Source organism: Nelusetta ayraudi, unplaced genomic scaffold (genome assembly GCF_046127955.1).
Source record: "Nelusetta ayraudi isolate G7.1 ecotype Tasmania unplaced genomic scaffold, CSIRO-AGI_Nayr_v1 ptg000082l, whole genome shotgun sequence".
Lineage (NCBI taxonomy): Eukaryota > Metazoa > Chordata > Actinopteri > Tetraodontiformes > Monacanthidae > Nelusetta > Nelusetta ayraudi.
This window is the reverse complement of record NW_027466132.1, coordinates 1,270,533-1,297,500: the sequence shown is the minus strand read 5'-3', so window position 1 is coordinate 1,297,500 and position 26,968 is coordinate 1,270,533. Positions and strand designations below refer to the sequence as shown.

The 26,968-nt window shown below is 49.6% G+C and overlaps 1 protein-coding gene across 3 annotated transcripts in view; it reads left to right on the top strand.

The window, feature by feature from the left end:
• klhl29 (kelch like family member 29) overlaps nucleotides 1-14,475 on the top strand; it is a 216,111-nt gene extending 201,636 nt beyond the window's left edge. For all 3 annotated transcript variants that reach the window (XM_076044723.1, XM_076044721.1, XM_076044722.1), the window contains 3 exons: nucleotides 2,220-2,413; nucleotides 10,345-10,489; nucleotides 12,789-14,475. In XM_076044723.1, coding sequence (XP_075900838.1) covers nucleotides 2,220-2,413; nucleotides 10,345-10,489; nucleotides 12,789-12,972 — 523 coding nt within the window. In that variant the 3' untranslated portion in view covers nucleotides 12,973-14,475. The remainder of the gene's footprint in view (nucleotides 1-2,219; nucleotides 2,414-10,344; nucleotides 10,490-12,788) is intronic.
• The last annotated feature ends 12,493 nt before the right edge of the window (nucleotides 14,476-26,968 follow it).

The window sequence follows — 26,968 nt, the reverse complement described above, 5'->3', positions numbered from 1 at the left end:
TTGTCCAAAACTCATGGATATTTGTCCCATGACAGCCATGAAGCATGGCGAAAGAGCAATACACTTCAACATTTCAAAAAAAATTAAATAAATTGAGATTTAGATTTGTCCAAAACTCAACTGCGATGAAATGAGTTGAAAGAGCGCAGAATCATCTCAAGGTGTTCCTGCAGAATGTAGGCTGCGTGTCGGACCAGGTGGCTGAGGCTGCACATCGATTCCTCATTTGCACTCCTCAGTGCAAGCAAGAAGGCGCCTGATAGAACATCCGTCATCATAATCACATGGCAGGTGTGACTTTCCCTCTAACAGACCAAGACCGAGGCCAGAACTATTTACTATTAGCCGGAGCTGATAGAGGTTTCGGATTAACAATTGATCCAAGTCAACTGATGTTTGACATACATTTCAGTTCACCTATGAAATAGAAATGACCTGTGTTTTCATGCAGAAATCTGACTCTTTAAGTCCCTTGCTAGCTCAACTATTAGCTTGGCGAATGCGATGCTAACAGTTTGAGCGAGACTTCTTCAAAACTCTATTGTCAAAAGGGTTGATTACAACAGTAGAAGTGAAGGTTTTCAGCCTCACTGTGTCACTACGCAGTTCTAGTCATGTTCTTTTCAGACCCTTAATGTCCCTCCTCCTGTCGCTAACTTTACCCCCAGCGCTGCCGCTAAAGCCGCTTTCTCGTCGAGACGAGCTGTTTGCGGCGGCGGCGACAACCTTCCGCGGCCTTTCGTCCACGCGCTAATCAGCCCCACTCAGCTGAGTCCATGCCTTAAATTTATGAACCTGCGCGTCGCGGCTCAGAGCATAATTACATCTGCAGGGGAATTAAACACGTGTTAGCGCCTCTATCTCCGCAAGGGGTCAGTTACCAAAGCCGACGACGCATGCGCAGGCACGCTAAGCAGCTAATTGCCGCTGAGGGTGTCGCAGGGCCCACCTTTCCAAGCGTGACTCAAGTGTGTGTGCGTGTGTCGCGGCTTTTTCCAGCCCTGCCAATCAAATTAAACCCTTTCCCCTCGGCGGCTGAGGCCACAGTCGCGATCAGACCCCCACTGGGGATATCCCACCTCGCGCACTTTCTCTTAATGGCCTTCTTAAACAAGGCTACAGTCTTAAAACACGAGCTGTAGCCCCCTTAAAGTAAAAAAAAACCGCACGTGCACGCTCTCCTTTGATTGGAACATTAGATAAGATGCTGTGAGTGAGAGGCGGCGCTCGACTCTCGCTGAAGCCCCCCTAACGAAGACTGTTGACCCCGGAACAAACCACTGGCTCTCCTCCCTTAAGTGACTGCGGCCGCGTTCCTTAAGTGTTTGATGCGTTTGTCGTCCAGCCAGGCAGTCGCCGCGCTTTGTTTTTCTTTTTCCTCCGCGCAAAAGAAAGGTGTTTGTGAAAGAGAGAGCGCGCGCTAACCAAGGAGGCTCGCGGGCCGCCTGAGCGGCCGTGGGTTTGAATTGCACCATCCGGGGTCTGCTGCTGTTTTTTTTTTCTTTTTTTCAGCTTTTTAATGAGGCCCTCTCCAGCTGGAAGGCTGTCGGCGAGGGCCGGCTTTGATCAGCGGCCCGTGGACCACCATTTTATTTTTTTACCCTGCTAGCAAAAGCGCGCTAATGAAGCCGCGGGGCTGTGAGATGGGGTGGCGGGGGGGGGCTCAGACACAGCTCCGCGTAGCCGCAAAACTGACGGAACTGATGGACTCTTGGCCTCTGATCCTCTAAGCACTTTCCAGGTCCGCACGCACGCACGCCGTGTCGCCGCCCCCTTTCCACCTGGGTCTGCGCCCGGCGGTGAAGCCTCTGCCAGCGAGGAGGTTGAGTTGAGGAAGGTCCAAAAAGCCCCGGCGCCGACACGCAGAGCGGCTCCAGAGACTAATGGCCTGTAGCTGCCGACATATGTTGCTTTGTGTAATTGCTTTAATTGCCGTCATTGTGCATGAAGCTCGGCGTTTTTCATCTTCGGCGGCGGTAAAAGGCATTCGGCTAATTGTATCCGTCAGCCCTGCAGCGCTTCAAAAAGAAAAAAAAGCATTTCGCTGCGAACTGAGCTCGAGGTGGAAGCGCCTAAAAAAAATATATCGAATTTTAGCTTTTTTTTAAACGCTAACGTTGCTACGGTTAGCAAAGGACATCACAAACGTTAACCAGTAGAAATGTAATTGCTTTAAAAATCCACTTCTTTGTTTTGTTTGTTTGTCCCCCTTTGCTCAGGTACGACACCATCACCAACCAGTGGGAGACGGTCTCGCCGCTGCCCAAGCCCGTGCACTCGGCGGCGGCCACGGTGTGCGGCGGGAAGGTTTACGTCTTCGGGGGCGTGAACGAAGCCGGCCGCTCGGCGGGCGTCCTGCAGTCCTACGTGCCGCAGAGCAACACCTGGAGCTTCATCGAGTCGCCCATGATCGGTAAGAGAGCGGCTTCGGCTACGCAGTGCCCTCCGGGGGGGACACGGCAAGCGGGTTTGTAGCCAACTGTGTAGTGCAGTGGTTTTTTTAAGTAGAGGCCACATAAAGTTCTACAGATACAGTGAGTCAGGGGTGATTTCAGACAAAGTGCCAGTTCCTGTCTAGCAGGATTATTTTCCCTCCCTCGCTCCCTCCACTCCACACGACCTGGCGGGCCTGGCAGGTTTTCTTGCACTGCATCGAGGTGAACGTTCCGAAAAACTCAACTGCTTCTTAAAAAATGTGCGGAGGAACCTGCAGCTCCGCAGCTGATTGGCTGATCGACTGCGGCAGCGGACGGCTCGCTAGCGACCGATTCAGCCAAACGCCGGGGCCACGAACGTCGCACAATTGTGTATCGCGGAGCGTCACGTTAGGGCTGCAGGACAAAACGCTTTTAAAAGTTGGATGAGAAGGTTTGTGTCATACAAAAAGAAGAAAACTGGAAACAAAGAGAGACGTTGAGCCGGAGACGCTCGACCTTCTGTTTTTAAAACATCCAAAGAAGTTTCTTCCTGCAATCCAACTTTTTTCTTTTTTTTTTTAAAGTTGGGTTTTAGTTCAAACTGTAGTGAAATACACGAAGCGCGTGTGTAATGACGGGAGTCTCATCATTACCACCAAAGTATTAGATTTCCCTTCAGTTGACGTTTTGGTAACACTTTCATGTGGCTTTTTCTTTTCTGGGTGCAAAGACCAGATTTGGAAACTTGCAAAAATAAAGAGACTCATTACAGCCAAAATGCAGCAGCAGCAGCAGCAGCAGCAGCAGCAGCAGCAGCAGCAGCGGAGGCTCCATAAATAAAAGGAATAAAAATGTTTTGGACACAAACGCTGCTGAAGAGAAGTTGTTTTGGTGCCATTAAGTGGTGCTTCCCTCCAACCGCTACTCAGGAGCCCAACGGCGGCTTCAAGTGGAGTTTTCATTTATTTGTTTGTTTGTTTGTATGTTTATTTATTTATTTTACTCAAAAACGGAACACGGCAAGAGAAGTGATGACAGTTTGGAGATAAACCTGAGGAAAGCTGCGTGGGCGCTGGAGTGCAGCCCCGCCCACCTGCTGGCTTTCTGTCCAATAGATGAGCAGCGTTTCGGGGTCCAGGAGGTTTTTTTTGTGTCCACAAGTCGTCGCTACGCCGTGGTGCCCTGCGAGATCTTCCCGTTGTGCGGTGGAAGAAGTGCGAGAGCGGCTGTTTGGTATGTGCGGGTCGTCACTTTAAATCTGATACAGACAGACAGGGAGGGAGGGAGGCAGACAGGGAGGCAGACAGGGAGGCAGACAGGGAGGTAGACAGGGAGGGAGGCAGGCAGACAGACAGGGAGGCAGACAGGGAGGGAGGCAGACAGTAGGGAGGGAGACAGGTAGGCAGACAGACAGGGAGGCAGACAGTAGGGAGGGAGACAGGCAGGCAGACAGACAGACAGACAGTAGGGAGGCAGACAGTAGGGAGGGAGGCAGGCAGGGAGGCAGACAGGCAGGCACGCAGGCAGGCAGACAGACAGTAGGGAGGGAGGCAGACAGACAGACAGACGGACAGACAGGGAGGCAGACAGTAGGGAGGGAGACAGGCAGGCAGGCAGACAGACAGGCAGGCAGGCAGACAGCTGCCAGAATGCAGATGAGCCTCTGACGTGCGAGCGCTCAGGAGATAATGGACGAGTCTTGGTTTTCGCGGCAACGATCCACGAAAATCATTGCCGGGCCAATTTCACAGCCAGGGAGCACTTCCTCATCAGTCCTCTTCCTCCTCCTCCCTCCCTCATTCCTTCTTTCCTCCCTCCCTACCTTCTTCCTTCCTGTTTTACCTCCGATCTCACCTCCTTTCTTCCTTCTCTCCCTCCCTCCTTCCATCAATCTTAACTTGCTGTTAATCTCCTCCTCACCATCTTTCCCACCACCCGTCACTCTCCCAGCGTTGCCTTTATCGACTGACACAAAAAGAAGCGGCTGCGTGCGTGCGTGCGTGCGTGCGTGCGTGCGTGCGTGCGTGCGTGCGTGTGTGTGTGTGTGTGTGTGTGTGTGTGTGTGCGTGCGTGTGGTGTGTGCGGCCGGCTCCTCCCCCTCATCTCTCCTTCTCCACGTCTCCCGTGTGAACTGCAAATGGGTTTCGCAAACACTTATCAGGAGTGACTTTCTGTCTCGTACAGAGTGAAAAATAATATCGCCGCCGCCAAAAATAGACCCTCTGGCGAGCCTTTGGAGATGCACCGCGTCTCTGCAGCCTCATCTAGAGCCACACACACACACACACACACACACACACACACACACACACACACACACACACACACACACACACACACGCACGCGCACACACACCGGATATATATCTGTCTCCCCGATGGCGTACTGCACTGCAACGTGGGGAAGATTCAGCTCCATCAACCATTTCTACGAAGCCCCGCCCCCAGTGGTCCAAAGGTCGGCCTGCCCGCACCGCCGATGGCCCCCCGCAGCTTTTTGGAGATTTTTTTGGTCCCCATTTGAAATATCTTCATTTGTTCTTCAGCCTTTCCCCACTTCTCCTCAAGGCCCCGCCCCCTTTTGGCCTCTGGACTAAGTCACAAGGGGAAACAGTGGTCAGAAATATGAAATCTCACAAAAGATAGATACATACATAGATACTTTATTGATCTCCAGGAGAAATTTGAAATAGTTAATCAAGCTGAATGTCAAGGCCAGCTAGCGTTAGCCTGACAGCTCCTGTTAGCCAGGAAGCTACGAAGACAATTGACGATGTCGCCTGTAGTTTTTCTTTTTGTGGCTCTGAGGCAGAAACACAATTGGTTCTAGCTGTTGTTGTTGTTGTTGTTGTTGTGTAAAAAAAAAATCCAAACTAAAACTCTTTCATATTAGCAGACCTTCGACACTGATGGCTGTGTTAATAACGGGCTGCCGTCCCGTCGAGAGGGATAGAGAGAGAGATAGAGAGAGATAGAGAGAGGGGGGTGGGGGTGGGAGAAAGAATAAATGAAACGTCAGTGATTCAGTCACTTCAGATCCATTAAACCGTCACCGAGACGCCGGCGACTCGTGTGTCTCTCGCCTATCGCTGCCGATCCAAAAGGGCTGTTGGACGAAGGGAGGCGCGTATGTTTTTTAATAGGCGGCGAGAAAAACATGGAGGCTCTGCTGCAGTGCAGTGCAGTGCACTCACTTTATATTCTGTCGCCAGCCGCTGAAAAACCAAACTCAGGGCGCTTAAATGGAGAAAATAAGGGGAGGTCATGATTGGAGTAAATCTAGCCAAAACACACACACACACACACACACACACACACACACACACACACACACGCACACACGCACACACACACAGCCTCTCTCACGAACCCCCCGCCACTGCCCATGTGCAGTCGCTATTGACAGGCAGCTCTCCATCGAGCTGCGCCCCCGGAAAGCCTCATCGGGAAATCGAAAGCGGCAAAATGAGTCGTGCAAATTGACATTATCGGCCATAATGGAGGTGCAGCAGCAGGAGGAGGAGGGGGAGGAGGAGGAGGAGGAGGAGGAGGGTTGTTGAAGCGACGTGACAGTGCACCGTTTTCCTCACCACTCGATTGAAAACCAACCAACCACTCAGGTGTTTTTGTCCCCACTTCTCTTCTTCTCCCTCTGGAAGGGAAACACTTGGAGTTTGTTCGCTGGCTGGAGGTTTGTTGTTTTTTTTTGTCTTCTTGGAAATAACGGAGCATAGAGGCCAAACTGCTGAATAGGCCGTGATGCAGTGACAACCCAGGCGATGCGACTGGGTTGGTATGACCTCGACCCCGTCCTGGCAGCAGCGCTCTGATTGGCCCATGCCGGCTGAGCTGCTGCAATCATTCTTCTGCTTTTTCCCCGTCACCTTCTTCTTCTGTATTTTCCATCAATCCTTTCTGGGAAAAAAAAAAAAAATAGCTTCTTGTTTTTGCTCCTTGTTTTCGTGGAAGACAGCCACCGCTAAGGATGCAAACCTGTTGCTTTTGATCCCTCTCCCTCCCCCTCCCTTTTTTTTTTGTTTTTCCCCTCCTTCCCATCGTTTCAAGTCATGTCCGCTCTCACTTTCCACCTGGTAGGAAGAAAAGAGGAGCCGGCCGCTGAGCTGGAAGGAAAAGGTTTTCCCGCTCCGGTTGCCTCCAGTTTCGATGGTAATCTCCAAAAACTGAGGCCCTTTGTTTCCCTCTGAGCTACCTCCTGCATTTTCTTTTCTTTTTTCCTGGTTGGAAAAGGCGCAGGAAGCGAGACATTCTGTTTATGGCACGTTTACGCTCACCTCCTCCTCCTCCTCCTCCTCCTCCTCCTCCTCCTCCTCCCTCTCCTGTGTGGCCGAACGTTTCAATTTCCTCTTTCAAAGCTGGTCTTTTCTTCTTCCTTTCTGTGACAACTGCAGCTATTGGAAGTCTCGGCCGCGATGGCGGCGGCCTTATCTTGATTGGACGCTGACGCTATAATTGGAGCCGCAGTTGCGCTGTGACGCGCGGGCGCAACAGCGTGTCACGCCATCGGCGGCGGCGGCGGCGGCGGCGGCGGCGGCCGCTTGTGTTTTATAGGATCCGATATCAGATCTGCTGGCGATCAGATGGGAGGAGATGCAGGAGAACGACTCCGAAGTCTCTCTGTTCCGGATGGCAGACTGACATCTCGTCCTCGGCACGCTCCGTGCGAGTTTGTTCGTCTGCGCTCTTTGTTTGTCCCCGGCCCCGACTGTCGTCCTCGACCTCGACCCAAACGGCTGCCTCGGCCTACGTCGCTCCCACGAGGCTCAATATTCAAGATCTTTTAGCGTTTGTTACGCAACGAAACGAACGAAACCAAATTTTGAACTTGTCTCTCTCGGCTTTCATGCGCAGAAAGGAAAAAAATAGAAACATACAAGCACTAGTTGGGACGACTGCAGCTCAGCAGGTAGACCGAAAGGTTGGCGGTTCAAATCCCGATCCATCCCGGTCTGTCCTTGTGTCTTCGGGCAAGGCACTTAACCCACATGGTGGCGGTCGGAAGGGCAGAGCAGCCACGCCTCCGTCAGTCTGCCCCAGGGCAGCTGTGGCTACACATGTAGCTCACCGCCGCCACCCCCACCAGTGTGAATGTGCTGTGAATGAATAATGGGCTCAATGTGAAGTGCTTTGAGTGCCTAGAAAAGTGCTCTATAAATCCAATCCTTTGGCCAAGATGGATTCATCGGGCAGGGACGAGGGCTCCCAGTTTTCCTGCCCACTGAAGTGAAGGTTCAGGTTGCGGCAACTGGACTCGTTCCTGCGATGTTGACGAGAACCTTCGCATACATACAAGTAAAGACACCACTTCCCGTATGTCTGTACAAGGAAGTCTATGAGTTCTGCACCGGCACCAGCACCAGCACCAGCACCAGCCCCTCTGAGAGCCTCCTCTTGTTATTCCGCCTCGGGCGCCGAGCGCGGAGAAATGAATTTTTCCATGTTTGCGGAACGCTGCGCACGTTTGACTGGCGCGCGCACGCACACATGCACAGATGCACTCGTATGGCAGCCGCATATCAATGAGATGAAGGGAATTAAAGTGGAAAATCAGCGTGTGAAGCCGAGTGCACGACCAGTCGGCGGCGACAGCAGCCGCGAGTCGTTTTCCCTGCTGGTGTGAAGTGAGTCACTCGTCAAAGACAGAGTCGGGAGGCATGGGGGGTTGAGTCGTTTGAGTCACTGAGTCAGTCAGCGAAATTTGGTAGAGATGCATATTTTCCACACAAAGCTCCACCTTTTCACTGATTAAGCGAGCGATCGATCGATCGATCTGCGAACAGGTTTGGATGTCGTGAGTCGCTGAGTGATTCGTTCGTCCACTGGGCCACTGGGCTCAGTGGACGAAGGACGAAGGAGACGTGAAACTGCAGTCGCGGCATCGTGACCATAGCCTGGCCTCTTCTTTGCCGTTAGCTATCTAGTGTTTGCAGGGCCGAGTGTTGACAGAGACAAGGACTTGTGAGTCAGTGATTGCTCTGAACGATTCATTCAGACCCAAGGGGCGCACGCTGTGGGAGGAAAGTGGCGCACGGCCAAAGAGCTGACGGATGGAATTTGTGTTTGAAAACGTGAATTTGGCCCAGCGTGTTTCCTTCCAGTCGGCGGCGTGGCCACGCCGGAGAAAATGGGCCGAAGCTCTTTGTTCTCGGCGTGTTCCAGTTTTATGTCGACGTTTTCCGGGGGAAATTGAAAAACGACGTCGTCGCTGCCTCGGCCGACTGTGTGTGCGCAACTCGCAACACCTGGAGCGAGCGCATGACATAGCGCAAGAGGGGTTTGTGTGTTGTTTCTCTGTGGGAACAGCACATCTTGCAGTGTGTGTGTGTGTGTGTGTGTGTGGGGGGGGGGGGGGCGGGGGCAGGGCACGCACCTGGTACCGGGCCAGTGAGCGTGTGTGTGTGTGTGTGTGTGTATAACACTGCCTTACCTTAAGCTCGTAGATGTTGTGCATCCAGAGACGATATCCTCACCCGGTCGCTCGCTTCAATGTCACTGCGGTCGTCTTTCCTCCTCGTCCCGATTCCTCCGCGTCCACGCGATCGATGAGTAGAGCTGCTGCCAACGTGATTGGCTATGTGAAGTCATTCCTCCGGACGGGCGGTTGCACACCACCCGGCCACATTATTAGGCACCCTGGAGAAGAACGGTGTGCTTAATGAAGTGGCCAGAGGGTGGCGCTACAGTAGCGTTGGGGGAGGTGCATCTTTCTTACCCCCAATTCACACCGAAAGCGTCTGCGGCTGTTCTATTTTTATCTATCTTTTTTTTTTCTTTTGTACACACAGCGAAACTTAAGACACAGTTGGGATGAGGAAAAGAGTTTTGCTTCACTGTTGTTTTTTCTTTGAATACACGCAAAACTGCCTGGGTTGTCTCGTGATTTTGCAATCCTTGCGTGAACCCATCGCTTTTGCTGTGAATTCGCCTTTAGAAAGAGTGAATCGGCTAATTAAAAAAATAAATAAATAATTTAAAAAAAGAAGAAGGCACGATGGAACCTTTTCTCCGCTGATCTCATTCTCAAGGCGTCAGACGTGGTGGCTCCTCCCCCTCCTTGCGGCCGTGTGGAGTGAGGGATGGCTGCCCGTCGCCGTGGCGCCGCCACCGCCGCCACCACCTTGCATTATTCATGCGCGGAGCAAATTGGCCGGCTGCAAGGAGAAGAAAAAATTGCTCCCAAGTCAGAAATGCATTTCCTCTCCTGACACACACACACACACACACACACACACACACACACACCCAGCCAGCCAGCCGGCCGGCCGCGTGCAGCCGCTAAACCACCTGTTCAAGCGGACGAGTTTTCCAATATCCACGCACTCAATTTGTTTTTTTTTTGCAAGTTTTTGTTCTTGTTTTTTCACTCGCTCTCTCGTCACGCAGCTACCGAAGGTGCCGGAGGGCCTGATGCAATTTTGAATTACTGGGACTTAGGCAATGCTTTGATATCGCCGCCGGGCACAAACATATTTTTCCAGCAGCCAATAAAAACCTCAGAAGGATTCATGAAGCGCAGGTTCTGCTGCATTCTGCTTGTTTGCCCCCCACATCCCACCCCCCAAACACACACACACACACACACACACACACACACACACACACACACACACACACTCACACTCCATGTTTCTTTGCTCCAAAGCAATCTGGAAAATGGCAAATCTGTAACCAGATAAGGAGAATGTTGTTGATGAGGTTTTTTTTTTGGGGGGTGGAGGCGGGGCAGAAGTTGTCGAAAAGCAGGGGGGAAAAAAACAATGTGATTATAGTCAATAGTGGGATTTTCTTCTGACGGCGGAACAATAACTCTGTCACATCTAATGAGAAACACGTCTCCATCCCTCCCTCCCTCTCTCCCTCCCTCCCTCTCGCCCTCCCTCTCTCCCTCCCTCCATCTCTCTGCCTCCAGACAACAAGTACGCGCCAGCGGTGAGCCTGAACGGGTTCATCTTCATCCTGGGCGGAGCCTACGCCCGGGCCACCACCATCTACGACCCGGACAAGGGCAACATCAAGGCCGGGCCCAACATGAACCACTCGCGCCAGTTCTGCAGGTGAGCGACATCACGGTCACTGACATCATCCTGTCGACTCGCCGCAAGGAAGGTTTGACAAAGACAAAGACCAAGAGTCAAACTGTTTTATTCTCAAAATTAGGGCACATTTGAGTTATGTATTTGCTAATTTATTTAACTGAATTTCCTTTATTCCTGCGCAGTGCGTCACGCTAGGAGGAATAAAGGATTTTATTTACTTATTTATTTAATTATTCATTTTTTTTGGCATTGGGAAACAGGCTGCAGGGGGGGTGGGGGGGGGCTGACAAATTGCTTTGTTAAATTCTGATTAATTTTTACATTTTTAGTGGGTTGTTTTTTTTTGTGCGTAAACGCAAAAAGACAGCGGTTGCAGCGGCACCTGTAACTCTCCCTCCATTCTTAACGGGGGAAACAGCGAGAAGATAAAGGGAGACAAATGAAACGGATCACTTCCTAATATCCCTGTTAGCCGGAGTCACTGAGGTGGTAACGGCAGGGATAATGAAGCCGCACTTCTCTGGATTCCTTCCAGAATTTTTTTCCCCCTTTCTTCTATTCTTTATTTCTTTCTTTCTTTCTTCGAGGGTGGAAATGTGGAGAAAATGACGTGCGCGGGGGGGGGGGGGGGGGGGAGTTGGTTACAGCGGCCGATCTCGCCGGCGGGATGTTCGACATAAATCACACTTGTCAGAGTCGTTGATAAGCCGTTAAAGGGACAGTTCGCCAATCTCGCCCCCTTCTTTCTACTCTCTGCTCCGCCGACATTTTTCCGATCCTCGCCGTCTAATTAGAAGTTTCACAGAGGGAAAGAACTTCACTCCCCGCCAAAATAACGGAAGCCAGAGCAGGAATAAAATAAGATTTATTAAATTGAATTTTGAACTGCCATATTTCTAAGGAAGCCTGGTGTGGACAATCCAGCTGCTGGCGTCTTAAAATAAACCAACGAGGAATGAGGTGGATTAAGTATCCAAGTTTGTGCTTGCAGGCCACCGTAGCTCACTGGCAAGCTCGGGAGGGGGAGAGACATCAACCACTTGATGTTTATGTTTCTTCTTCAAAATCTACAAATATTACACACTTAACCTTTAACCACAGCCGACACAAGCGAGGAAACAACGGGAAGCCGTCGTGCAGGATGTGGCGCAGGAGAGCTGATGTATCGTGAGCTCGGCCGTCAGCAGGCCTTCAGCTCCTCTCCTGTTATCGCCAGCAGCAGCAGCTCCATTCATCAGCTGCTTCTCTCTCTCGCTCTGACTAGATTTAGTTTTAATGCAATAATCTCTTACTTTGCTCCGGTCCCGACTGGGAGTGTGTGCGCAACGGTGCGCCATGTTGTCGCCTGCCCGTTTCCTGGGCCGTGTTTTCTACTTGCACCTTATGCAAATGCGGAGCGTCGCCGAGCCCAATAGGAGCACAAAAGCCCTAATCAGCTTACGGCCAAAGTTTTTAATCCTCTCTGCACACAAACTCCTGTTTCTGTTTCTCACTTCAAGCTAGCACATTTTGAGTTTTTCTCTTTTTTCCCATTAGTTTCTTTCCTCCCTCTGCCCTCAAGAGAGGAAGGGTTGGATTTTTGCTAAAAGCAAATAAAATATAAAGAGCGTGTTGGAAAGATATTTCAGGGCGGAGAACTCAGCCAGGAGAACAGGAGAGTGTCCCGTGTGAACACAACTCGCTCCGCTCGGCTAACGCGACACTCTCCCTGTAATAATCAGCGACTGTATTAGAGCAGCAGCAGCAGCAGCAGCAGCAGCGGAACACCGAGTCTTGCTTGCAGCAGCAGGAGTGCTAAGTGAAGAGCAAATAATAGGGGCCTGATTTCAGGAGGCTCACGACTGCAGCTCGCCGTGTCACGGCTCGAGCCTCCTGGGACGTGTAGCTGCATCCACAGCTCGGCCGTTAAAGGGTCAATCCGGTCCAAATGTATCCAAAATGTATTTAAAGGCGAAGTGTGTAATATTTGGAGATTTTTAAGAGGAGACAGCGACATCGAGTGGTTACATTTTAGATTGCATAGCTCTTTCCGTTATGTCCCCTAAGAGACTCCGTACCGACCCTCTCCTGAGCTCGCCAGTGAACTACAGTGGCCTGCGAGCACAAACCTGGATACCTCGTCCACCTTCTTCTTTGTTGATTTATTTGAGGATGCGAGTGTTCACGCTAAATACAAAATGTGCTCTCAGGCAGCCGCCTTGTCCACACCAGGCTTCCGTAGAAATATATCTGCTCCTGCTCCAGCCCCTCTGTCACATATTACAACCCATTGTGGCCCACCAGTCAAAAACCTAAACAACGCTCTCCCTTTCCGCAGCGCCGTCATCCTGGACGGGAAGATCTACGCCACCGGGGGCATCGTGAGCAGCGAGGGCCCGGCGCTGGGCAACATGGAGACCTTTGACTCCTGCACCAACACGTGGACTCTGCCGCAGTCGCTGCCCTGCCCGCTCTTCCGGCACGGCTGCGTGGTCATCAAGAAGTACATCCAGAGCGGCTGAGGGCGACAACCACCAACCAGCGCCACCCGCTGGACGGCCGGGGGGATGGGATGGGATGGGGGTGGTGAAGGAGGCGGAGCTCCGGGAGCTGCTCAGGGGCGGGTAGGTCAGGAGGCGGAGCTCTGGACTCGGACGCCAGCATTCACAACTTTTTTGTTTCCAAACCTTTTCCTGAGAAAAAAAACAAAAACAAAAAAAAAAAAAACTGACAAACGAACAAAAAAGAATCAAAAACTTGAGCGACGTTTTGAAGCCGTGTGCGGAATGTACTCATGCTCAGAACTGGTCAGCCATGTCAGTCAGCGATGCCTAAACCCTCCAGTGTCACCCAGCAGGCACAGCAGGAACCTCTTCTCTTCTTTCTTGTCTTTTTTTTTTCTAAGAAAAGCGCATCGTCTCACTTTCTGTGACGTCCACGTCTCTCCGGAAAAACCCGTCGTCCCTCGGCAACCCGGCGCACGACAAAGTCTTTCTGTCTTTTCCTTTTTACTCGTGATTCTGTTTTGCAGGTGTGTGTTACTCATAGAAGCTCCCTTTTATCGTTTTTTTGGTGTACAAGTGATTTTCAGGAGTGACCTCTACAGGCCAGGAGGAAAGGTGAAGGAAAGGGGAAAAGCTTCTGCTGTGAGTGTGACTTAGTAATTCAGTTGTTTTTTTTCCAACAAAATTTGGAAAGAATTTTAAAAAAAAAACGTTTCTTGTACTTTACTGCTAATTTTACCAGTAACGGAAAGTGCAGCACTTATATAAAATTAAACCAAATGTTGGTGAATCATGAGGTCCTAACAATGGATTGTGTTGTTTTTCGTGTTTTGTTTTTAAATTGGCCAATTTGACAAATCCATCAATGATCATGTGATTGCAGAATTAAGGGGCCTGAAGCGCGTATAACCCGTAACTTGAGACTCTAAATTAAAGCCATTGATTTTTTTTGGCGCCATTCTCACCTGATTGAAGTACCACCTGGAGGTTGATGGGCTGTTTCTTTTCTGTTTCCTGTGATTCATAGTTTGTTGTTCTCTGGGACAAAAATGGGACTGAAAGAAAGAGAGAGAGAGAGAGAAGGAGAGAGAGAGAGAAAAGGGAAATTCTCTTAGTGGATATCAGAAAATGTTGCATTTTGGGACAGTTCCTCTGGGGGAAAAAAGCACAAATATCACTTGTGACTGTTATCATAACTGTTTGTTTCACAATTTATGTCTTACGCCCCCCCCCCCCAACATTTTTTTTTTGTTTGTTTGTTTTTTGGATGATTTCTAAGTACAGTGTGTCATTGCAACCCCCGCAAAATGACACCGGGTTGCTTATTCTGTAAATACAGGGAAGGAAATATGTATATTTTAAAGACCTGATGGCAATTCTGTATAAATGTTTTTAGAAAACAAAACAAAAAAAAAACGATAGGCTGAATTCAAAACGGTATGTCTGTAAATCTGTACCCCAAAAAAAGTAAAAATTAACAGTTGTTATTATTGAAACCTAATACATATAACAGAAAATGAACATGGTGTCTAGTCTTTTTTTTCCGGGAAAGGGGAAATAGCTAAAAAAAAAAATATATATATACATACATACATAAAAAATATATCATAGACAAGAGAGCAGATGAACTTTAGTGAACAGCAGAGAGTTCAAATAAAACAACGTGACTCCTCGGTGCCTTTAGGGGGAGCCGAGTAACAGTTGGCGCGGTTGATGTTGTTCAACCTGCTCTGTCTTGTTTTGCATAAGAGAGAAAAAAAGGGAGGAAGCGTCAGCCTGCCGGTCCCGTGGCTGCACCTGCTGCCTGGCCGGCCGCAGACAGAGCCACTGACCTCCCCGATGGGAAATGAATACATTTAAATATCATAAAAACATCTTTTTAAGTGCCGGAGACGTAGCCAGCCAGGCACAGCTGCAGAATTAATTATCCATTTTTTCATTTTTAAAAAAGAAAAAAAAGTTAAAAGAATACCTTGGGGGGGTGGGGGTGAAGAAAAGCACTTTTAGCCACCTGTTTGCTGCCTCCCAACGAGGAAATACCTGCCAGCTGCAAAATAACCGAGGCTTTGACTGACCTCAATGCTTTGAAGGGGGAAAAAAATGAGGAAAGTAGAGCCCTGTGTGACATCACAAGGGGCTGTTGCCTTTAACTCTACCCTTTAGCCTACATGTACAGAGATACTGGAGCTAGAGAAACATTTTCCTCCTTAAAAAAAAAAAAAAATCAAGACAATTTTGCCCCAAGATGGGACCTTTACATCTTCATCAGGACACATCAGTTGTGTCCCCTCTACTTTAAAACCCTGCAACACCTCAGTGAAGATCCCCCAAAACCATTTGCATGTCACAAGAGTCACACATCCAGCATCACACGTCGAGCAGCACTCGGCACTCCTGCCGGAAGCGAGTCGAGCAGAAATGGAACGCACCGTGTGTATTTCAAAATAAATAAATAAACAAAAATTAAAAGAAGCTGTTTGGGACGTGAAAAATCTGCCCATGCTGTGAAGAACCAGCGGCGGAATAATAAGCGAGTGTTCAGTCTGGCTGATATTCACCACCAACCCACTCGTCAGGTGACGGCGTGACATCACCTGATCTGAGAGGGGTTTTTTTCCCCTCCTTCAACTTCCTGTTTGTTTGATGAGTTTAAAAGGTGAAGCTACAAAGTCTCAGCGCAGAGTTCAGGGTCGAATGAACTCCCAACGTCTTCGCGTCTGTGTTCCACCTGATGGGGTTTTTCCTCTCTTCTCCATTCCTCAGGAATGCTCCTTCATCTGCTGCAGAAACACACACACACGCACACACACACACACACACACACAGAGTTCAGTCGCAAACATGGGCGACATGAGCCACAGTCTGAGTGTTACTTGGATAATTCCGGCAGCAGACAGCAGCTTTGGATGTGATAGATGGTGTAAAATGAAGCAGAGCTGCGCTGGAACGAGACGAGGACCATTCTTCCTCTTTTTTTGTATTTATTTTTTTTACATTTTTTTTTTCCGTCCTCGGGAGTTTTGACGCTGACTAAATCTGAGCAGAGCCGCAGGAAGAGAGATGGATGTTGGCCCGTAGCGGAGCGTGATTAATGCTCCGAGATGTTACCAGGCTCGTGCTAGCGTGCGTGCCGTGCGCACTCTGGTCTGAATGGCTGAGTCAGTGCGAGGAGAAGCCGCCACCGCCACCGCCACCGCCGCCGCCAACTCGGGTCCAATTTCAGTGCCGACAACAGGAATTGCAAACTGTCAAAAAATTTTTTTATGCCGGAGATGAATTTGTGCTTCAAAAGAAATGGATGCTTAGGAGAAGGAGAGAAAAAATATTCACATACACGTAAATGCATCGAATAAGGACGCTGAAAAACTAGAAAAATACGCATTCATATCACAATTCTAAATTCTTGCCAAGGCAATAACATAAGGCGACTAATGGTCAGAAAGTCAATTTCAACCCTGAACCACTTCACTTCATAGTTGGATTTTTTAATATTCTACATCTTTTTCACACACTCTGCACTCACTCACCGCACAAGAATGTGCATTAACGGAATCACAAACGGCCATTATTATAAAGTTCTGCAAAAAAACATCAGTAGGTTCCAACGACTCGCAGAAAGTGAGTTTCTGTACATTCAATTGTCCTTTGTTGAAACTACATGAATCACACTGCACCTGACCTTTGACCTAAACCATCAGCAGGTCTCTCTGTACTGCAACACTTTGATTAGCTGCCGAGCCTCCCTGGCATTCACCTGCCTGCCGCCTCCTGTTCCATAGTCTGCACACAATCACGAACACGCATTGTAGCGAGTCGCCGCTTCCTGTTAAAGGCTGATCAGAAAAAGCATGCGCGGTACTTTTCTTCTTTTTTGTAACCGGAAGGTACTTGAACGCCGCGCTGTGTGGTCTCTGCTGGTACAATAATGAAAACTTGCCGTTACCATCAGCAGAGTCCTTCACACCGGGCGCGTGGAGGGACGAATTGTCTCTCCGATGATCCGAACATCACCCGACGCTGAATATTTCATAATCGCAAAATTCCCAATCAGTGCCGAGGACGTCGCGGCAGAGCGTTAAGCGCTCGCTCTCGGCTCCCCCTCTCTCGTTTTAAACGTCGCTTTAAGAACGCGGCATCCCGCGGCTCGCTAAACTATTAAAGCCGGGTTTTTAATAAAGCTGCGCTGGTCTGGTCGCCCTCGACGCTCCCCGGCAGCTGCCGCTCATTATTGGCAGCTCGCGTTTGATGCTTTTAACACCCGAGTCTGTGCTGCGTTCACACGCGCAGAGTGAAGCAAAGCAACACACAAATGCACTAATGCAGGCAGTTCGCACTTTGTTTTTTTTGTTTTTTTTTTTCGTTTTTTCTCGCGCCCCTGTGATCTTAAAGCCATCTGCCGGGGGACCCGTCACGCCTACAAAAGCAGGGGGCAGCAGCGGAGCGAGCGAGCGGGAATCTATTAGAGCCCAGCGGTTTCCGTGTCTCGGCTAAATTCACTCCAGACGGCGCCCGTTAAAAGGGACACGGCCGCCATTATGTGCTCGGCTCGCTGGAAATGTCACACATTTGTGACGGGGGTGCATGACCCCCCCCCAACCCCCTGGAGTCTGTCAGTTTTCCACAAAAACAGCAAATTGTGTAGTCATTTTCCAAATTAGAGCTGGTTTTTTACTCCAGATTTAGCAATTGTCTAATGAAGCTATTTGACACATCACCCCAATGTCGCTGGTCTGGACAGTGGGACGATGGTAAGATCAAGTTTTGGGGAATTAATGGGAGACGCAAACAGCGCGGCAATGGGGAAAAGTTGTTGTTTTGTGTAGCTGTTTTGCGAGTTTTGCCACACCAGTTGAGTTTTAATTTTTTAAAAATCAGGAAATTTCTAAAAGTTTTCTTGAATAGAAAAACAAAAGTGTGTCTTTCCAGCCAACATTTTGTCCGTGACTCAAACTCCAGTGAGTGTACAGAGTTTTTTGTTCAAATTCAGCTTTTTTACCCCCACAAATTCTCAAATTACCATTGTTTTTCTCCAAAAAGGACTCATGAAAACCCACTCACTGTCTCATCCAGGGTACACAAGCTTCTCTCCATCACGGCACGGAGTGTTTTTCCAAAAGACCCCACGGGGCCACTTTAGAAGTTTCCTCCGTTGCTCAACTCTGTAGGGAACGTCCTCCCTCGTCGGTCCCCCGCTCAGCAACCACATCCAAACTCTCAACTCTGGCCTCGGAAAAGACGCGGTGGAGTCTTTCTGCCTAAAAGCCGGAGTTGCAACTGTGGGGTTTGATGACGGGAGGGAAGTGGCTGCGGTTCTGCAGGAGGAGCAAGTAAGCAAATGGATGTTTACACCTTCACAGACTGTGATTTGTTATTCACACAGGCGCTGTGGATTACTCCTGTAGACCGGCATAAAAGCTACACTAAAATGAACACTAAATTCCAATAAATTGCACCTCATCAGTTTTTGACTTTGGGGAGAAAAAAAAAAACACACAGAAAAAAGGGAAGCTTTCATTTTCAGTGTTGCGAAAAAAAAAAAAAAAAAACGTGTCTGATTTCTGCACCACAGCACCTCCTGCAGGTGACGAGACAGATTTCTCCGCCTGGTTTACGGACGTTTTTGTTCTAACGTGAGCACTCGACGCCGCTGCGTAATCGTCTTCGTGTTTACAGCCACCCCCCACCCCCACCCCCGCTATCCTGACAACAACGAGCCAGACAGAGTTTTAAACTCTCTGCACTAGAAAATACGAAACCACCTTTCGGGGGCAAAACTCAAAGAAATCAAGGTTTCTGCTGAGTGCCACGTCGCTCTGGAAAGGCCGCGTGCAGCCACGGCTCCAAGCCCACTCGCATTAAAGGACAAAGGTCACCGTAAAGTCTTAAATTGCTTCCTGGTAAGTGGAGCAACCACGTCTCCGTGGGCCGTATGGATGGAAATTATATAGGAGGGGGTATAGTCGGTGTGTTATTGCGCGCAGGTCAGTGACGCCCCCTGTTGGACTTCACAAGAACAACAATCTGTACAAAAAAAATTGTCGTACAAAATGTTGAAAGTCCAAAAGTTCAAAGCATGTTAAATTTGGAGCGATCGCAAAATCCCGATAAAAGAAAAGAAAATATTCTGATAAAATTAGTAAATTATATACATGGAGTTTTTTCAAGTGCGATCTTTGTGAAACATTGACTGCACTTTTTATTTTCACCTGTTTTGTTCTGCTCTGTTCTATTTTTTTTTTTTTCTTCCTTTGTTCTTTTTTTTCTGCGTCATCACAGTAAATAACAACCGCTAGGCTCGTTAACGGGGGGTGTTTCATCGCAAAATCGGACGTCGATACGTCAAGCTGTCAAATTTGAGTCGAGTGGCTTCGACGTTCGGCAGCTCGTGCCTGCCGTGTCTCGCGCACCTGCCCGCATGTTGTGTTTGTTTTCCTCGCGCTGCCCGCAGAGCCGACGCCGAAACCAAAGGAGGGTGAACCGACCGAACAAACAGCTGTAGAAACACGTCGACGTTTCACCGCCGCCGCCGCCGCCAGCTCATCGGCGCCACCTGGCCAAACGTCGGCACCGAGCGTCCCCGACCCTCTCCGTCCCCTCCTCCCTCCAACAGGCTGACAGAGCCGGAGCAGGACGACAGCTCTGTCCGCGGCCTGCTGCTGCTGCTGTCACTGCAGACGGCCGACAGGTGACCAGATGGGAGGGGGAGGGGGCGGGGGGAATATGCAGCAGCTTTCTCTCTGTCAGGAGGAATTAAAAATTAAAATAGGAGGAGTAGGAGGAGGAGGAGGAGGAGGAGGAAAAACAATGTTGGGCGCTGCTCAAGGAGACGACTAAACCAAACCCTCGCTGGCAGAAACGATCCTTCCACAGCGGAAACAATTCAAGAGAAGCGCCTCACTGGCGCCCCCTGGCAGTCTTAAAGTAAAGCTACGCAAAAGATTTAATTCCGCTTCACACTATATACTGCATATATGTATACATGTATGTATGTGCACGATGTCGGTGGAATCTGCAATCCTGCGACTCAATCTCCCAGAATTGCTCGCCGGCTCCGCTTCTTCTTCTCACATCCCATTTGCGGGTTCCATCTATGGAGAGAAAAAAGTGCGCGTCAGAAGCCGTGCAGGGCGGCTGCAGAGTCGGCATCGAAAGACGAGAAACTCTGGAGCCTGTTTGCTTGATGTCACACCGACAGCACGGCAGGCGAAGGGGGGGTGGGGGAATAAGTAAACGTTGGCCATCGTTTCCCCCGAAATCACACAGCAGATCTCAAGTAAATAAACAGTTCCGTGTGAGCGATTAGATTGCAAAGGATGATGGGTAGGCACGGGCCGGCTGGTGATTGCAGCTGCTGTCCCAAGCGGCCTACAGGAAGGGGAGCAGCTCCGGATGCTTTGTGCAGAGGAAGACGAGGTGTCAACAGTTCAGAGATGACGTTTAAAGTGAAGGGTGATCGGCTGCCTGGTTCAGTAATGCTGTAGAGTCAAGACCACACCAACTGAGAGCAAAGCATTACCAAGACTGGAGAGCACCCGGGTCGAGACAAGACCAAGACATTTGGGGTTCGAGACCAAGACAAGACCAAGACTTTATCCATCAAAGAAAAATAACATAAGAAATAACAGAAAAAAAATGACCAGTATCTTCTTTAAATTCAAGTTTTCTTCTAAATCGAACAGCAACGTCTCTTTTCAGCAAGGTATCGTTCGAAAAACTTTCGCAGCCAATTTAGTGTTGGCTGAGTTTTTGAGTCTGAAAAATCCTGAGTCTGTCCAGTCTGAGACCGAGACAAGACAGAGTAAAAAATGCCTCAGAGTTCGAGACGACACCGCGACCTTTAAAAAGTGGTCTGGAGACCAAGACCAATGTCGAGAACTACAAGCCGCAAGCCTCGGCATCAAAACCAGCAGCACGTCCCTTTAAGATAGCAAGGCACACCAGGCCGCGGCAGAGATGAAACGCCGGGAGGTCAGCGGCGCTCAAAGGCAATTAAGACGGAAATGACAGCTAATTAAGGCTAATCATAATTAGCGCCGAGTTCACTTCTCGACGCTAGCTTATCTGAGACGGCGCTGAGAGTCAGAGGCTGTTTTAATTGGCCCGTCGCCCACATTTCACCCACTGCGGCGACTGCACGTGGGTGAAAAAAAGGAAAAGCGCTAGCATTGGTGACAGAAGGCTAACAGAGGAGCCTCCAGAAGAACCAGTCAGTGGCAGCGATTAACGACACTCAAAGGTTTCGTCAGATGCCTCCGTCAAACGTCTTCACTGAGATGACCACAGCGAGCGGATGGAAATTATCCAGAATTTGACAAGAAGAAGAAGAAGAAGAAAAAAAAGTCCCTGCAGCGGTTGATTGTCGCTTTCTTTTCGACAGCGATTTGTGTCCTCGATAATGAGCGGCGATCGAGCGCGGCGTCGCAACCGCGGCCAAACAGAGTGGATCGGATGTGGTGCGGCGCTAGCTCGCTGCTAATGACGGCGGTGTGCGATAGAACTCTTGCCAAAGTTCTGCTGAAACTGCTGCTGGAGCAGCATCCAAGCTAATCGAGCTAATTGAAGCTGCAGTGGCCGTTTCTTCTGCCTCTTCTTCTGGGGGTTTTCAGATGTTTGATGTGTCTCACTACAAACAAACTGTTTCTGTTTGCTGTGACTCCTTTTTTCTTCTCTCTATATATTTATATCTTTTTTTTTTTCGTTATGACTACAACCTGTAATAGAGCAGCGAAGGGCACAACACCGAACACACGCTGGCGTGCCCCACATGACAAAATGTTTTCGGTCTCACTTGTTGCCTTTGGTGTTAGCTGGCACAGCCACAAGCGGCAGAAAACAAAGGCCTTCAAAAGGTCAACGGTTGCATAACCAACCTTTCAACAACACACATGGCAGTGGCAACCTGCGGTGACGGTTGACGGGGGGGGGGGGGGGGCGTTTGGGATTACTGAGAAGCAGTCGACAATGAAAACCCTGCTTTCCTACTGTAATTGTTGTTGTTGTTACATCACAAAATCCAATTACAGCCCTTTGAAAATGATTTTGTCCTGGTCTGTGAGCAACATCAAGGACAAGTTTGACTTTTTTTTTCTTCTTTTTTTTAAGTATTCAAACCAAACAGTTGGTAACCTCCATTAATTCTGTTCTTATGTTAAAGCCAAACACACAAGAGACTCAATTAATTTTTTTTTTTTATAATAATTTTGGTGCCATTGTGTAAATGAATATCACAAAGAGAAAAAAATCACCCTACCAATATTTTCCAACAAGACGCAACTGCACCCGTCAGAAGTTTTTATCTTTGCTCAGTTTTCAGAGAGTATGTGGTCAAACACACGCACCGAGTTTCTGATGTCACAAAGGGCACCAATAGTCAACCTGAGGGGGTCTGGCTCTCAATTATTCACACTCCAATATATTTTTTATCTGACGGTGAAGGAATTTTTTACATCAAACGTCTAATAACCGAAGGCCAATAACTGGAAGGTCTGCTCCCATTGCCGGGAATGTCCAATATTTTTTATGGTTATTTATGATAATGGTGAGGAGGGGAAAAAACCTGTCTGCTTTGAATCAGGGGAACTTTATTGGCTTTTTTTTTTATCAGTCCTTGATTTGCAGTAATTTCCAGTCTGGGAACGGCAACTGGGTTTACAGGCTGATGGACGCTCGTTTGGAAAAACGCACAAATAACGGCCGACGACCTGCGTCGACCCCGGCTGACCTCACAAAGGCGAACTGTTCTGCTGCCGCCGCTGCTGCTGCTGCTAGTCTGACCCTCCGTTCACCTGCTGCTGCTGCTGCAGCTCCTGCTGCTGCAGCTGCTCCAGCTTTGTATTTTTCATGATGTTGTTCCATCTTTGGCTTTAAGTGCGTTTCGCCACATCTTAGTGCATCTTTGCACCTTCTGTGTTTTGTGTGCGTGTGTGTGTGGGTGTGTGTGTTAATGTTTCATAGGAGCCTCGCTGAACTGTCTCCAGCTCCTGTTTTCTACCACATTAAGCACTTTCCTCTTGTTGGCCTTCAGCGTGTTTGTTCTCCCTCTCTCTCTCTCTCTCTCTCTCTCTCTCTCTCACCCGCCTTGCTCGTCCCCCACCCCCCTCACTCTCTTCCCTCCCCCCCACCCACTGATAGTTTGCTGATTGCCGCTGTGCACCAGCCGGCCCTCTGCAGTCTCCTCGATCGGCAGCGGTGTCTTAACTCGGCAGGCTGGCTGATTGAGCCGCACACAAAGGGGAGGCTGTAATCCCTCGTGTTGGGGGCGGCGACCGACACCGAGCGTTTAACCCCAACCACCCCCGCCCCCCGACCTCGGCGGGGCTCGCCGCCTTTCGCTAATCGGTGAATCAGTGCGCGCACATCCTTCGGGGGCGTCTGTCTCGCAGGTCTCTGTTAGCGACTAAAAACCCACAAAAAAAAGCGTTTCTGTTGCACGAAAAAGCCCAAAGTTGGTGGAAAAGACCAGCTTTGACTTTCTCAGTCTCAGTCGTCCGGTTCGTCTTAGTGTAAGGAAGACATCAGTCGATGCAACTGGACTGGTTTTGCTATGTTGAAGACGTTTTGCCTCTCTCTGTATTGCATTTCACCACCAGGAGGAGGTTGTGCAGGTGGGCCTAGAGAAGTGGTGACAAACTCAAACGCACAATGAGGCCAAAATGTAAAACTTGTCGCAGGCCCATACCGCTACTTGTTTGGAGCTCTATGGGCTCAAACCCGCGACTTCCGATGCGGCCGCGATCATTACACAGACGGGACGGAAATGTCAACGACCAAATCTCTCGAAATCGGTTCGGGATTTTTTTGCGACGCACGTCAGCGTTTGGCAGCCGAGGGAATTCTTATGTACGAGGCAAAACAAGTCATTTCCAGGGGGGTTTACCCTTTAAACGCAACACAACTGGCGAAATGTCAGGGTGAGCTGGGTCCCTGCGCTCCTCCAGGCACGTACATGAATAAATGAAAAGGCTGACATTACAACTCCCGCGTCGACGCTGAAAATTTTGGTGAAAATCATTTTACGCCTGAAGAATTTTGCTTGTAGATGAACAAGATCCAAGAGTCCATTCCAGGCTTTTTCAAATTTTGGTTTGATATCAGTCCAAGATCTCCAACCGAAGTCGGATCCCATTTTACACTGATTTGTAAATGCCACCGCCCAAAGAAGTTTGTAATTTTCTTCCAGCATGGAAGCAGAACGTATGTATTTTAAAGGTCCTTCCACTTCCCTCCAACCCCTTTGGGGAGGCTGCAAACAGAGGGCTAAACATGCCAGTTCCTGGAGAGCCTCCTGAACGATGAATGGCACGAGACCGCGGTGGAGAAATAACGAGGTGAGAGAGAGGGGGCGCCGACGGGATCAGCTGCTCCGGGTGCGAACGGCCGCTTTGCTCTTTGACCTGAGAGGGTTACAAGTGTGTGTTTGTCCATGTGTGAAGAGCAATCAACGCTGTGTGTGTGTGTGTGTGTGTGTGTGTGTGTGTGTGTGTGTGTAGTAGAATAGAATAGAAAAGGCCTATGGGCACCATCACTGGGGACGCCATTAAGCCGGCCTGCTGCTGACAGAAACAGAAACCCTCCTCCTCCCCCGCTCACCCCTCCCCTCACTGTTTTCTCACTATTTCCAAGCAGGAATTCTGAGCCGTCCCGCTTCAGTCGCTCGCTGCCCATGAACGACGGCGGCCGGCGTGTTGAATGAGGGTGGAGGTGGAGGGAGGTGGTGGTGGTGATGGGGGTTTGGGGGTGGGGGGCGGGGGGGGGCTGCATGAACGGCGGTGGCACATAATGCAGCTTACGGCCGACTCGGTCACACAGGTAATGCAATATAGCCGGTGTCACGAGGGGTCGGGCCAATCGTGACAAATCACATTACTCTGGTTTCAGCCCATTAAAAACCAAACGCTCGTCCCTCTCGGCTGAGCCGCCGGAGGGGTCACGACACTGGATTCTAATATGCGGCAGGCCGTCCTACAGCAGCAGCAGCAGCAGCAGCAGCAGCAGCAGCAGCGTCCCGGCCGTCTAATAGCCCAGAATAGTGCAATAAAAGTCTCTGGAGAAAGGAGGTCGGCGTGAAATTGCCGAGCGTTCGCTAACGAGGTGCTTAACTCGTTGGGTTAAGGTTGTTAAAATGCGGCTCGACGACGTGTTAAACTGTTTGTTAGTTTTACTGACTTTTTCTTACTGTTTTCCAGGTGACCTGCTGAAGTTTAGGGACTGGGGCGATCAGGAAGTTGCCCTCTTTGCCTCAACAAGCTGGGACATTGCGTTTTTACGATCATACCTCTGCTTTTGTGTGCTTTTACACACTCTCTCCCGCACTGCTGAATATTTAATGGTCCCGTTTTCATAGAATTTTTACAGATTTCGGACACGATTAATTCTTGAGAATAAACTAAATAGATTCACGCAAGGTGTATTTAACCCTCCGTTTCCATCCAATAAAAACAAAATAGGAGCATTTTTCATGGAGCTAAACAAGTTGCAAAGTCGACGCAATCAGAAGGAAAAAAAAGGACCGACAACCAGCAAATCTGAACCGCTCTCCTCTCGAGCAAGACAGCCTGTGTTCAAATTTGATCAATGGCCCCTGCCGTGTTTACGGACCGATACAAAGTCAAAGCCACCTGAGCATTAAACCAGAGAGAGAGAGAGAGAAAAATCAAATTAATTTAACCTTGAGCCTCGAGAGGACGCTCCTCAAAGCAATCATTGGATCTGTTCATCAGAGGGCGACAGAGGCAAGGACAATTGAGTGAAGAGACAACAGGCAGCACGGCTTCGGCTGCTCCCCACAGGAAAGAAACACAACAGGAGGAGGAAGAAGAGGAGGGAGGGGAAGGAAAAGGAGAGGAAGAAATCATGTGATGCTGAATACACTCTTCAGCACTCGAAAGCCAATGGACTTCCACTACTTGCACTAACTGTCTTCTTCTGAGCAGCAGAAGCAAAAGGAAAGTGCAGAGCAGATCGTCATCGACATACAGTATTCTTGAAAAGGACAAGAAAAGAAAATTATCCCCCCCCCCCCCCCCCCAAAAAAAAAAGCTTCTATTTCTGAATTCACATTTGCCAGCGCCACTTCTCGCGGTCCATCTGTGAACAAGTGTCCTGTGATTGCTGCGGAAAGGACAAAAAACAGCTGACCAGCGGAAGCCCTTTTCCTTTTTTTAACCCTGCGCTTGAAAAGGCAGCAATTCGGTAACAGCAGACTGCACAGAATGTGTTGCTTTTTTTTGGGTTTTGAGACCGGGGAAAATGAGAGGAAACGAGCGAAGGGGAGAATCTCCCGACGGCGTCCCAGAGCCTCCAGCGCCGCCGCCAACAAACAGCGAACCAATCGATGGAAGCGACTGAAGAAGGAGAAGAAGAAGAAGAAGAAGAAGAAAAAGAAGAAGACGAAGAAGAAGAGCCAGTATGGTGCCCACTGCGGGGCCTCCAGGCTGGGCAGCCTGCCAGCAGCTCTGCCAGCCAATAGATCTGCTTTAAACGGTGACTCTGCACACTGGGTATTCAATTTGTTCCGTAAGCTGGGGGTGGGAGGTGGTGGGGGGGATGAAAAAGCAATTATTCACCAGCTTCTCTTCTCATGATCTGTTTCCCTAAGATTCCCCTTCCCTCCCTCCTCCACCACCACCACCACCACCAGCACCAGCAGCTCCACCCGGCTCGGCCAGCTGACAAATAAATTCTGATTAGTTCCGTGAATGTGTGTGTGCACGCACACAGCGCAGGGCGACTCGGGGGGGTTCTGAAGCAGCAGCGAGAGAGAGAGAGAGAGAGAGAGAGAGAGAGAGAGAGAGGGAGAGAGATCAGGGTAAATGAATCAAAAGAAGAGGAAGAAGAAGAAGAAGAAGAAGAAGAAGAAGAAGAAGAAGAGGAGGAAAAAACCTGCCTGCCCGCCCGCCAATCACTTTGACGGACAGGTCCGGCACGAGGCATCGCGTGGCCCCCACTGAGCACCAGCCCCACCCCCACCCCACCATCACGCCCGGGGGACGCGGTTAAAAGCCGGCAGATAATG